The sequence below is a fragment of the Talpa occidentalis genome, unplaced genomic scaffold, assembly GCF_014898055.3.
Source record: "Talpa occidentalis isolate TD23 unplaced genomic scaffold, MPIMG_talOcc4v2.1 talOcc4.5, whole genome shotgun sequence".
Lineage (NCBI taxonomy): Eukaryota > Metazoa > Chordata > Mammalia > Eulipotyphla > Talpidae > Talpa > Talpa occidentalis.
The window spans coordinates 66,082,104-66,096,043 of record NW_023604861.1 but is presented as its reverse complement, the minus strand read 5'-3'; the positions used below and the strand labels follow the sequence as shown (position 1 = coordinate 66,096,043).

Here is a 13,940-nt window from a genome sequence, read left to right as displayed (position 1 = left end):
GCTTTTTTAACTGGAAATCTATTTTATCTGATATTAGTGTATCTACCCCAGCCTTTCTTTGGCTCCCATACACTTGTAGAACTGTTTTCCAACTCTTTACCTTAAGCCTGTGCTGTATCGAAGCTCAGGTTGTCTCCTGGAGACAGCAGAAGATTGGGTTCTGTTTCTTAATCCAACCAGATACTCTGTTTTTATAAGATGTTACAGAGATGTATGTGTAAGACAATATTTATAATAGTCATTGGTGCTGGGCATTTGGGTAAAATCTACTTGCCAATCTTCAAAAGAGCATATGCCCTGATATTAAACCCCAATAATTTTAGGAAGTCAATTTTGGTTTTATTCTTGACACATAAATGACAGCCTTTGTGGTGATCCACTGAGCTATTTGGTGCAAATAGGGGCCCTTTAAACATGGGTGCACAGACTCCACTAAGGTATCTATGCCATAGTGGGATCCCTCATGATGTTTCAATACCAGGTAGACTAGGATTTCTGTGAGGACAATTCCATGTGAGTCCCTTCTCCAAGAGGAGCGGGTATCAAAGTTAGTAAATCCCCATTTACAGACTATTTCCTCATCCCCAGTGAGTGTATTTGGGAACAATTTGAGAAAAGTCTATGAGAGGAATGAATGCCCCCAACAGGAGTGCAGCATACTTTGATTACTGTGGTGTCCCGAAACACCACCACTGCAAATCCTGCATGTTTGCAGCCCTGCTCCATAAAACTGCTAGCATCTGTAAACAGCGTCCACTCTGGACCTAGCCAGTGCTGGTCAGACAAATCTAGTCAGCCAACATACACTGTTTCAATAGTTTCTAAACATTTTTTGTGTTAAAATTCCATCCTCAAGTTTCTCTTGGGTATAAGGAAGCTGGATTTAAAGAGCTAGTGACTCACAGCTGCACATCAGGATTATCCAATAGAACTGCTTGTTATTTCCCCATGAGCCCAGCAGTCAACCAGAAGAGTCCACCCTTCCATTCTAACAATGACAAAACCAAGTCACATTTGGAAGCTACAGGCTGCAAACACAAGGCCATCTCTCTAACACTCTAGGCCTACTCCCTGTCACTGATGCATATAGAATTAGAAAAGCTTCCTATGGTCTGGCAGCCCTAAGGATGCTGCTGGGATCTGGCCTTCCCATTATTTCATCAAAGGCTATTGACTCATGAGTACAAGACAAAGGTTCAATATCTGAACCTTTGAGGACTTCATTATTGGGGTTTCACTATTAGCCCAAAGTTGGAAATCCAAATTCAGGGAATAAAAAAACAGCCTTTCCTGAAAATCCATGTAATTGCCTTGGACTGCTGGGGACTTTAAAAGCTGAAATTGGGCCTCCCCGGTGGCGCAGCGGTTGAGCGCTGGGTTGCGAAGCTGCGCGCGGCCTCTGCGGCGCCGGTTCGATCCCCGGCTGCTCCCCGGCCACTGGAGGAGGGTCCCACATGGCGCGCAGACCTCTCCTGCCGCCCGCTGCTCCCCTCAGCAGTGTACTTCGGTCCTTCTGCCTGCTCTGCTCCCCGCTCTGGCTCTGGTGAATTCTCTCACCCTCCCTCCCGCACTTCTGACTGTACCCAGTGCATGTATAAACAAAACAAACAAACAAACCAGCAAACAAATAAATAAAGCATGCCTCTATAAAAAAAAAAAAAAAAAAAAAAAAAAAGTAAAAGCTGAAATTATTGTCGCTCAGTCATGAAGCTTTGTTTTCTTAATCTCAAATGCCAAGTGTGACCCTTTTCATTGCCTATTTGAGCCTTGTGAAATGACACCTTGTAGCCACATTCTTCCAAGTGGTTCAAAACCAATATGGTCTTTTCCAGATAAGATTTATGGCCAGGGCTGGCAACTAGTAAATCATCCACGTTTTATAGGCGTAATCCCTGTTTTAGTTCTTCCTTTCTGAGATCCCTCGCTAGTATTTCCCAAAATATAGTCAAGGAATTCTTAAACCCTTGCAGAAGCTCAGTCCGGCAATACTGTAGCGTGTTATTGAACTCAAGATCCCATTGGACTCTGGGTCCTACCATTCCAAAGCAAAGAATAGCTGATCCTAAGCATCCACTGGAATTCAGAAAAAGGTATCCTTCAAATCCAATCCTGAAAACGCGTGAAAATTCCCAGGCATGACTGTTAGCAGAGTGTAAATATGTGGCACTGTTGGATGTGTGCCCTAAATAATCTCATTAGTGGTCCCTTGAGTCATGAGCAGAATAATAATTATTTGTGTGGGGTTTCTTTACTGGTAAAATCAGAATGTTGTAGGGGGAGCAGCATGGCCAAATGGGACTGGGTAGAAAAAACATCTGTGATACTGGCTGAATACACCCCAAGGCCTCCTCTTTTATCATTTATTTATTTTATTACTGAGATAACATTGGGGTATCCTCACCAGGTATTGCCACCGTAGTGTGTCTACCACCAACTCATCAAACTCCACCACCACAGACCATTATGCCTCCCTCCATCCCTGTTCTTTCCTCTTCCCCTTGGTGTCTCAGTTCTGTAATCAGGTATCAAGGATTAGTTTTTCAGCTTGTTTTTTTCTATTACTTCAGTTACTTTATATTCCACATATTAGTGACATCATCCAGTATTTATCTTTCTCCTTATAATTTATTTCACTTAGCATTATCTTTTCAAGCTCTATCCATGTTGCCACAAATGGCATGAGATTATCTTTTTTGATCACTAGGTAGTATTCTGTTGTGTACATATACCACATCCTCTTGATCCATTCATCTGTTCTGAGGCACTTAGGTTGTTCCCATAGTTTAGCAGTAATAAATAGTGCTGCAGTAAACATGGAGTCCAAGTTCCCTCTCGAATTAGTGTTTTTTAAATTTTTGGAGAGATGCTTAGGAGTGGAATTACTGGGTCAAATGGCAGATCCATGTTTAATGTTTTGAGACACCACCATACTGCTTTCCAGATGGGCTGGACCAGTTTGTGTTCCCACCAGCAGTGCAGGAGTTGTTTCTGGTCTTTTCAATACAAGGCATTCTCCCAAGTATGATATGTGGTCTTGATTTGCAGTTTCCATAATAAGTGATTGTGAGTATTTTTTCATGTGCCCAAGGCCACCTCTTTTGGAGGATATTGCTTTATCCTTAGGGCTCTGTTCCTTCCACTATTTCTATTCAGTACAGGGTCTGCATTATTGGCATGTACCTAGCTCCATCTGCTCAAACCATGAGACTCATAGATTTCTGAGGTCACCACAGACCTCAGACCCTTGACAAAAATTAACTCAAAATGCATTACAGACCAATTGTAAAACATAAAGCTATTAAATTCCTCGAAGATGACATAGAAAACTCAGATGACCTTGGTTGTGCTGATGACTTACTAGATAAAGCACAACAGACATGATCTATGAAAAAGAAATAATGGATAAGCCAAAACCTCCTTTTCTGAGAAAGACAATGTCAAAAGAATGAGAAAATGAGCCATACACTAATAGGAAATATTTGCCAAAGAAACACCTGATGAAGGATTGTTACCCAAAATATACAAAGAACATTTAAAATTCAACAATAAACCTCACCAGAAAGAGGAGGACCCTGTACTTCCAAAGTATAAACAACAATGTAAATCAATGTAACCTCAATTAAAAATTTTTAATAAAATTCAGCAATAAAAAGCATGAGCCAAAAACCTTAACACACATCATCAGAGAAAATATACAGATGACAAAAGAGCATATGAAAAGATGTTCTATGTCATATGTCATAGGGATAAAGTAAAAACAGTAATGAGATTTTGTGTGGCCAAAATTTGGACCACTGGTAACACCAAATGCTGGTGAGAATGTGGAGCAGCAGGAACCCTCATTCTTTTCTGGTCGGAATGCAGAATGGTACAGCCAGTTTGTCAGTATCTCAAAAACCATACCCAGAGAAGTTGAAAACTTATGCCCATACAAAATCCTATATATGGATGTATGTATCAACAGCAACTTTAATTGGTCAAGTTGGAAGCAACCAAGATGTCTTTTAGTAGATGAGTGGATAAACTGTCATGAATCCTGGCAATTATTAGCACTAAAAAGAAATGAGCTATCAAGCCAGAAAAGACATGAAGGAAGATAAATGCTATTACTAACTGAAAGGACAATCTGAATAGGCTGCATATGGTATGACTCCAGCTATATGACATCTAGAATATGCAAAGATAATGGCAGTAGTAAAAAAATTTGTTTTTTCCAAGGGTTGGAGAAAAGGGAGGATTGAATAGGCAGGGCACAGAGGATTTTTAAGGCAATGAAACTATTCTGTATGATGTCATAATGGTGGGTACTGTCTCTATACATATGTCAAACATAGGATGTGCACAACCACGAGTGAACCTTAATGTGGAGTATGGATTTAATTTGGTTGATTATAACAAATTTCCACTCTGGTGGTGCAGGATGTCAATAGTGTGGAAGTTGGTGGGGAGGTTATAGAGGTATGTGGAAAACCACTGTTCTTTCATCTCGATTTTGCTGTGAACCTTAAAGCTACTCGAAAGTCTTTTTTTAAACCTTACCTTACAAAGAAGTTTAAGGAACATTGAGTAATATAAAAACAAGTTTCTTTCTTATAGGACTTCTCAGTGCCTTCATTATACAAAGTGATTCTACAAGAAAGAAACATCGCATGCAGTTTCTCAAATGTACTTAACTGTGAAACTGAGGAATAACTAACAATTTGAGAAATGCTCCTTTATTGAATATAGCTCAGTGCTTCTAAAATACTTCTGGGTCAAAACCAGGAACATCAACTATGGCGGGCTATTCTGACAAACCAATTCATTTCTGGTTTTGTTCAGCTTACTGTAAAATAGCCAGCTACAGATGACTTGGTAGGATGGTTTCTTCAGGGAGATCACTAGCCAGCTAATCTAATTAAAAGCACTTAAGATTTTTTTAAAAATAATGATACTTAGAAAAACAATATTAAAAAAAATCATCTTCAAGAAGTGGATTATTCTTAAGGAATTTGTAAGTCTAATAAGACCCAGCTTATTAAAAAAAAAAAAAAACAAACCTTTGGTTTATGTGTAATAAACTTTTTGACAGTAAGCTTTGGGATGAGGGAATGCAAATACTGTTTGTTTCTGGGGATTTTTCAAATCCAGATTTAGATATCTCTCTAGGATGCCTTTTTTAAAAAATATATTAACAATAGAGCCCCTTCTGTCCCCTAGTTTTTAATAATAAATTTTAATTATGGATTTCATTGGTCTTTTTTCAGGTACAGTATTTAGATCATGGATTCACTGAGAAGATTCCACAATGTCATCTTTACCCTATTTTGCTTTACCCTGATACACCCCAGTTTTGTATACCTTGTCAGCTCTATAATACTGTACCTGTGAGTAAACAGTAACTTGTGGAATGGTAGAATGTGAAATGAAGTCCCTTTCATTTGCAAGAAAAAAGGGCACCTAGAAATAAGTTTAGTAAGATAATTAAAAGGCTTTTATGAGGAAAACTGTAGATCTAAAGCATCTAAATGAAGAAAAATAATATCCTCATAGATGAAAAGGTGTGATTGTAAAATTGTAGTTATTTCATCAAAATTTCAACAAATTTGAATCTGGAAATCTGATAAAAGAGTGGTATGTTAATTATCTCTTGCTGTATATAGATTAAGCTAAAATTCAGTGGTCTCCATCACTAACAAACTTTCTTTTACCTCATATAGTTTCTTTTTTTTTTTAAAGAATTCTGCCATCTTTTTTGTGTTTTTGTTTTTTTTTTTAAAGATTTATTTATTTATTTATTTATTTGTTTATTTATTTATTTATACAAGCACTGGGTACAGTCAGAAGCCCGGGAGGGCGAGAGAATTCACCAGAGCGGGGAGCAGAGCAGGCAGAAGGACCGAAGTACACTGCTGAGGGGAGCAGCGGGCGGCAGGAGAGGTCTGCGCGCCATGTGGGACCCTCCTCCAGTGGCCGGGGAGCAGCCGGGAATCAAACCGGCACTGCAGAGGTTGCGGGCAGGTTCGCAACCCAGTGCGGGCAGCTTCGCAACCCAGTGCTCAACCGCTGCGCCACCGGGGAGGCCCTGTGTTTTTGTTTTTTAAAGATTTATTTATTTTTATGCAAGAACCAGGGTACAGGCCACATGTGCAGGAGGGTGAGAGGATTCACCAAAGACAGAGCAGGGAACAGAACAGGCAGACTGACAAAATACACTGCTGAGGGGAGCAGCAGGCGAGTCAGGAGAGATCTACTTCACCATGTGGGATTCTCACCGGCCGGCCGGGATTGAACCCGCACTGCAGAGGATGCAGACAGCTTCACAGTGCGGTGCTCAACTGCCTGTGCCACCAGGGAGGCCCTCATACAGTTTCTTTAGCTCAAAGATTGGGAGTATCCTTGATGGGTGGCATGGGCCACAGTCTTTCATGATATTGCAGTCTAGAAGCAGAAGTGCAGTCACTGGAAGGATTGACTGGCAGAGCATCTACTCTGTGTGATTCACTAAAACAATACTGGCAGAAAGCAGTCTCCTTACTGACTGTTGACAGGAAGCCACAGTTCCTTACATGGGAACCTCTTATATATGAAAGCATAACAATTACTGCTGACCTTACATTAATATATATCATAGTCATTATACAATCACTGTATTAGTTTCATCTTTAAAAAATGTTTGCAATGTTTTTTAATGGAGGTTTATATTTTTAAAGCATGGAATGCTTTAAAAGAATACTGGAATGGGCGAAACGCAGACAAATTACAGTTTATGATTATTTTTATCATATACCAATGACGTTCTCATATATTTAGTATATTTTGTGCTACTGTCTAGTGTTGTTTATACCTACTTTTGTGAATCTTCATTTGCTTCCTGTTCTTATTTTGTGAAGGAGTGAAAGAATCTGAGTTTATTATTCCTAAATAGGTTGGAAATGTCTGGCAACCAGATGCAGTAGAACTCCTGCAAGAACTGCTTTCAAAAAGAGAGGTGGAAATTCACATTATGGTAATTACTTTGCATACAATATTATAGGCAACAGAATTTGAATAATAGTTTTATGATAAGCAGTGTGCTTGTGACTATAAATTAATTATTCACATAAGAAGTTACTGCTTTAGTTCCTAAGCTTGCTTCAAAAAACCTAGTTTTGAACAAGTTTCTAAGTATTTTCATAAGTATTAAGGTCATTAACTTGAAAATTATATATTTGATATAAGGGAACAGTGTCAAAGACTCTGAGATGTTTATAAATTCATGAGGTCATTTTCAGAATAGTTCTGTGTATGTGACATTCTCAGTGGAAGTGATCTCTTTCCTCAGAGACATTATCTAGCTAGTAAAACAGCTGGACACAAGATGTAAAACTAAAAAATTCTCACTGCAAAGTAACATACTGACAGTCAAATAACAATAAAAAGAATAAGTGTAATAGAGATGAAAATTGAGGAGGCCTTTAAAGAAAAGATGGTAAAATTCTCCTGACCAAACACATAGGCAGGGAGAGAGATAGAAACAGACTTGGCATATCTTCAGGAAATAATACAACTGTTTAGCTAGAATAATAGTTTTTGTGGGGAGAATTTAGGAGAGGTGGAGGACAGCTAGCTACTGCAGGCTTCAGAATACTACGGTAATAAGGTAATAAGACTATCCACAGATATATTTAAGGATTTAAATGGAAAGATAAAAAACCTATAAAGTATTTCTATATGAAAAGTGTGATGATAGGGTGATAAAGATCTAAAAAGAACCAAGACTCACCTATTCAATATTAATTGGAGAAGCTATCATGTTACCAGGACACCACTCTGTTTACTTATCAACTCTGTGGATAACCACATAAGATAGAGCTTGAAATCATTTAGCTTATCAAGGCAACTTTCTGTGCTGCTTAGTTTAACATAGAAAACAGTTTGTAGTGCATGCACCAAAGGCTGCTCAATTTCTTAGAAACCATGAATGTGTGTACCCTGCAACCCTTGCTACCACAGAAAACCTCCCCCAAATTGCTTCTCCATTTACAATGACAAAAACACTGATCTCTTGTGTGTTGCGCTCTGTTTCAGGCCTGGGGGCCATGAATTGAATAATCAAAAATGCCTGACTTTATGGAACTTCCATGTTAATAGTGGAAAACATAATAATAAATATATAAGGTATATTAAATATTGATAAGTGCTAGGAAGAAAAATAAAACTGCAAAGACTAATAGGGAAGGGTAGGGCAGAGAAGGAGGTAACATTTTAAATCTAGTGCTCAAGTAAGACATCACTGCAGAGATGAGATTTGAGTGAAGATTTTAAAATAGTGAGAGAATAATGCATGCAGCTATAAAGAATGCCACAATAGGAGCATGTTTGGAGTGTTTAAGGAATGGCAGAGAAATTGCAGTGGTGGAAGCAAAGGGAGCAAGACTAAGAGGAGTCGGAGATGGGAGGTGACTTGTGAGTGCTAATGGCTGTCCAACTGACTTGGGAAGCCATTCAAGGGATTGATCTGCCGACCTTACATTCTAGGGTTTTCACTTTGCTGCACTGATGAGACTGGATAGTAGATAAAGATAGAAGCAGGGAGATCTGAAAGGCAGATACAGTGTCAGTAGAAACAAAAGTTTGGACAAAGGTGATACCAACTGGAATTGATGAGAACGGATGAGTTTATCAATTATGTACATGTTCAGTACCAAATAATTGTAGACTTAAAGCCATTATAAAGACCTCTTTCTAGACTATTACAAATTTCTTATAGTTCCTTCCATTTGGGGATTGTTTTTAAATGGTATTTCTTTACCCTAAACATATTTTCATTCCCCTTCTACTTAGTATAAATTATGAGTATCGCCTACAGATGACTTATACTCAGTTGTGTACAGTAAATTATTTTCTGTTAAATACCTAAAAAGTTCTGTACCATACAGACATGTAAATATATTTACACAAACACAGTTCCTGAATTGCTGCCTCATAACCTGCCAGAATACCAGAAGAAATTTTTATGTATGAGTTGCTAAACAAAATGTTTGGTAATACTATGATTGTCAAAAATCTCATTTAGTATTTGCTGACTATAAAATTTTATTCTATATATACACTTTGTGTTTTTATAATGATAACCTTCTTTATTAAACTTAAATAGGAATTACCTGAAAATCCATGGGGGAAATTATCTGTTCATCTCTATTTTGATGGAATGTCACTTTCTTACTTTATGGTCCATCATAAATATTGTACTGTTGAACATTCTGAGGAAATTTTGAAAGAAGTAAGTGAATTATTATTCTATAAATATAGAAAAATTAATTTGGGTTAAAATAGCACTTTTGTCTTACACCAAGTTGTAGATGTGGTCCTTCAAGTATGACATATTGAGAATCTGGAAAACTCATAAAGTATTTATTACTAAAGCAGTACACTAGATCATGCTTTTTTAAAAAGATTTATTATTTATGCATACAAGAGCTGGGGTTCAGGCCAGAGGTGTGGGGGGTGAGAAAATTCACCAGAGACAGAGTGGGGAACAGAACAGGCAGATTGACCGAAGTACACTACTGAGGGGGGCAGCAGGCGAGACAGGAGAGGTCTGCTACGCCATGTGGGTAGTTCCCTGGCCAGCTGGGGATTGAACTCATGCTGCAGAGGCTGTGGACAGCTTCATAGGTTGCATCTCAACCCCTTGTGCCACCAGAGAGGCCCTAGATCATGCTTTATAAGTGCCCTAAGTAAAAGTTTAAATGTACTAAGATTCAATTAATGTTTCTTTACCTTCATACCTAAAAAACCCATGTTTAGACAGTGTCGTTTGACTATACAGATGTAAAACCTTTATAGATTACCAGACTCTTTCCCCAGATAAAATGTTTTCCCCTTTTATATGACATAACATTACTCCTATTTTGTTTTTTACGGGGAACTTAGACCCAGATTTCAAGCTTAGCTTCAACAAACAGCCCATCCCAGTTGACCTGGTGCTTCTGTCTTTAATATTTTTAAAAAATATAATTAGCCTATGATAGTTATGGTATTACATTGCAAGATGCCATACTTTGTAGAAATAGGACATCATTCTCTATAGCAATGTATCTTTATGTCTCGACTTACAGTTCACTAGGTTTTTGAATATTCATTTAAGTAGCAGATGCTGAGTGTTCAATATAGAAAACTACTCTCTTTTCTCAAATGTAAATATAAATATATGCTACTTCATACATGTAATCCTCATGGCCAGCTTTTTCTTTTGAGCAGAGAGGTGTGTGCCAGAATGCCAGTAAAAGATGTTCCATCTGTTAAACTGGCTATTTATAAAGATTAGTCCCTTTCTTCCCCTTGAGCTAGTCAATGTGAACATTTAGAGAGAAAAGGAAAGAGTCCCCACTCCCTTATGATAAATCAATTACCACTGAAGTGTTTGACATAATTTTGAGTACTCTTATTGTTTGCAATGCTAAAATTACTCAGAATGTTAGATTTTTCCTTAATTAACCTAACTTAGTAACTGAAGGAATGCCAACAAGAACATACACTTCATTTTTGTGAGGGTGAAATATGAAAGCACTTTATAACAATATTATATAGTTAAAATGATTTTATTCATTAATAATACTATATTATTTCAGAAACCAACAAATTACAATAAAAAGTATGAGGAAGAAAGATGGGAAATAAGGTTTGAGGTAAGTAATGTCAGATAATTAAGAAACCTTGGATACTTCATAATACAAAGGATCTGATACAAGATCAGGAAGTAAGATTTTTTTCCTAATAGCTTTATTGAGACACAATTTCCATATCATAAAACCCATCATTTTTAAAATGTGCTATTCAGTGATTTTTTTAAATATATTAACCCCAAAAAAGAAGCCACATACCAACAATAGCCACTTCCCAATCTCTCTTTCCCTAGTTTCCTAGAAAGCACAAATCTTCTGTCTCCATGGACTTTCCTATTGGACATTTCATATAAAAGGAGTCATACAATACATAGCCCATTATGATTGACTGCTTTCACTAAGCGTGTTTTCAAGGTGTATTAGTATTGTAGTGTGTGTCCTTTTTATTGCTGAATAATACTCCATTATGTAGTTAATACCACATTTTGTTTATCATTCATCTGTTGATGGAAATGAATTGTTTTGTGGGTTTTTTTTTTTGCATTTGTGAATAAAGCCAGTGTAAACATCCATGTACAGGTTTGTATGTGGACAACAGTTTTCACTTCTCTTGGGGATAGACCTAGGAATGGAATTACAGAATCATAATGTGACCCTGTTTACCATATTAAGGAACTACTTAGCTGTTTTCCAAAGGCAATGTATAGGTGTCCAATTTTCACCATATCCTTACCAACACACTTGTTATCTGACTCTTTTCCTAGCTATCCTAAGACAAGTAGAAAATGATAGTTAGATCATTGTGGTCTTGATATGCATTTTCCTAACAACTGATGATGGTGAGCATTTTTGCATGTGTTCTTTGGCTATTTGTATATTTTCTTTGGAGAAATCTCTGTTCAAATCCTCTGCCCAGGATTTGACATCAAGAACAAAGAAAATTAAACAAGTGGGACTACATTAAAAAACTTCTATACAGCGAAGACCATCAACAAAATGAAAAGTAACCCACTGAATGGGAGAAAATATTTGCAAATATGTATCTGATAAGGGATTAATATCCAAAATATATAAAGAACTCATATATCTTAGTAGAAAAACTATTCCATTTAAAAATGGGCAGAAGAAGTGAAAAGATGTTATCTGTGGTCATCAAGTAAGTAAAAAGTTCTCATCAAAAGAAATAGAACAGACACACTGACCAGTAGAACTGAATAGAAAAACCAGAAATAAACCCACAGATTTATGGTCAACTAATATTTGACAAAGGAGCATAGAATATGCATTGGAGCAAAGAAAGTTTGTTCAATAAATGGTGCTGGGAAAACTGGGTCGCTACATGCAAAAGAATGAAGCTTGACCACTACCTCACACCATGCACAAAAACCAACTCAAAATGGATTAAAGAACTAAACATAAGACCTGAAACCATAAAATATATAGAAGGAAATATAGGCGAAACACTACATGATATGCACCTCAAAAACATCTTTAGAGACACATCACCCAAAGCAGTGATAGTGAAGGCAAAGATAAACAGCTGGGACTACATCAAATTAAAGAGCTTTTGCCCAGCAAAAGATAATATAACCATAACAAAGAGAAACCCACCGACTGGGAGAACATTTTTGCACACAACACTAGTGAAAAAGGACTGATCACAAAAATCTACAAAGAGCTGATGAGACACAACAAAAACAAAGTAAATAATCAGTCAAAAAATGGGCAGAAGAACTAAAAAGAAACTTTTCCAAAGAGGAAATGCAAATGGCCAACAGGCGTATGAAAAAAGGTTCAACATCACTTGTAATCAGGGAAATGCAAACCAAAACTACTATGAGATATTATCTTACACCAGTGAGAATGGCACATATTAAAAAAACTAGCAACAACAAATGTTGGTGAGGATGTGGAGAAAAAGGAACTCTCCTGCACTGCTGGTGGAAGTACAAACTGGTCCAACCACTATGGAGGGCCCTGTGGAGATTTCTTGACCTACTAAAGATAGAGCTTCCATATGATCCAGCCATTCCACTCCTAGGTATTTACCAAAATGACACAGACAAAATAATTCAAAAGGGCACCTGCACCCTTATGTTTATAGCAGCACTATTTACAATAGCTAAGCTATGGAAACAACCCAGATGCCCCAAAATAGATGACTGCATCAAGAAGATGTGGTACATATACACCATGGAATATTATTCAGCAATCAAAAAAGATAAACACATGCAGTTTGCAGCAACATGGATGGAGCTAGAAGGGATCATGCTCAGTGAAATAAGCCAGAAAGAAAAAGAAAAATACTGTATGGTCTCACTCATAGCAGGAATTTTGAAAACCTAAATAAAGGAGCAGGAAAAAGACTAATACAAAGTGAAAATCAAAATCAACAAGCAACTATAAACCAGAGACACACTATGGGTGGTGGGGAGGACCGGGGAGAAGAAGGATTAGGGTCAAAATAAGGGGGGGTACAATTGTATGGGGAATATAACCAAATTGAAAATGCATACATTGTGCAAAAATGAAAAATGATGTAGGAATTATATAAAATATTAAAAAAATAAAGTTTTTGTAACTATGTGAGGTGAATGATTAAACTTACTGTGGTTATATATATGTGGTTATATACATGTACATACACGTATATCACATCATTGTGTTGTACACAATGTTAAGTGTCCATTATATATCAATAAAACTGAAAAACATAAAAAGGAGTAAAAAATGTGCCCTTTACCCATTTTTATTTGGGTTGTGCTTCTGTTGTTGAATGGTAAGTTTTTTATGCAAGTCCCATATCAGAGAAATGATTTTCAAATATTTTCTCCCATTCTGTGAGTAGGCTTTTTATTTTCTTGATGCTATCCTAAAGCACTAAATATTTTAGTTTTGATGAAGTCTACTTCATCTGTTTTGTCTTTTGCCACTTGTGCTTTTTTTTGTGCAGAAAGTAAAGGTTTTAATTAGTAAGAGTTATATCATTTTAAGTAGAATTTCATATGACTATAAAAATAGTGCATGCTTTTGTCAAGTGTCTTGGAACAAAGCAGTAAAATGCAACAGTGCATAGTCACTTTTTGCTACATGCTTTAGTGTTTCAGATATATTTTGTTTTGGTCTGCTACCATTTGGGGATGTTAAATAGTAATCTATAAATTTTAATTTATGACTTTACTCTTTATGTTACTGTATTGAAGAATTATAAAAAACTTAAAGAAAATCATGCACCCACATTTTTATGTATATTTCCTTTTAACTATGGCTAACTGCCATGATCTTCTTGAGAGTCAATTTCTTATTATCCTTATGCTTTTATAGAAAGCATATACTTTTTTGATAATTTTG

The 13,940-nt window shown here is 36.9% G+C and overlaps 1 protein-coding gene across 2 annotated transcripts in view; it reads left to right on the top strand.

Moving 5' to 3' along the window:
- Positions 1 to 13,940, top strand: part of RNF17 (ring finger protein 17) — a 190,819-nt gene that overhangs the window by 167,526 nt on the left and 9,353 nt on the right. For both annotated transcript variants that reach the window (XM_037527382.2, XM_054701227.1), the window contains 4 exons: positions 5,247 to 5,366; positions 6,908 to 6,988; positions 9,119 to 9,244; positions 10,596 to 10,652. In XM_037527382.2, the coding sequence (XP_037383279.1) occupies positions 5,247 to 5,366; positions 6,908 to 6,988; positions 9,119 to 9,244; positions 10,596 to 10,652 (384 nt within the window). The remainder of the gene's footprint in view (positions 1 to 5,246; positions 5,367 to 6,907; positions 6,989 to 9,118; positions 9,245 to 10,595; positions 10,653 to 13,940) is intronic.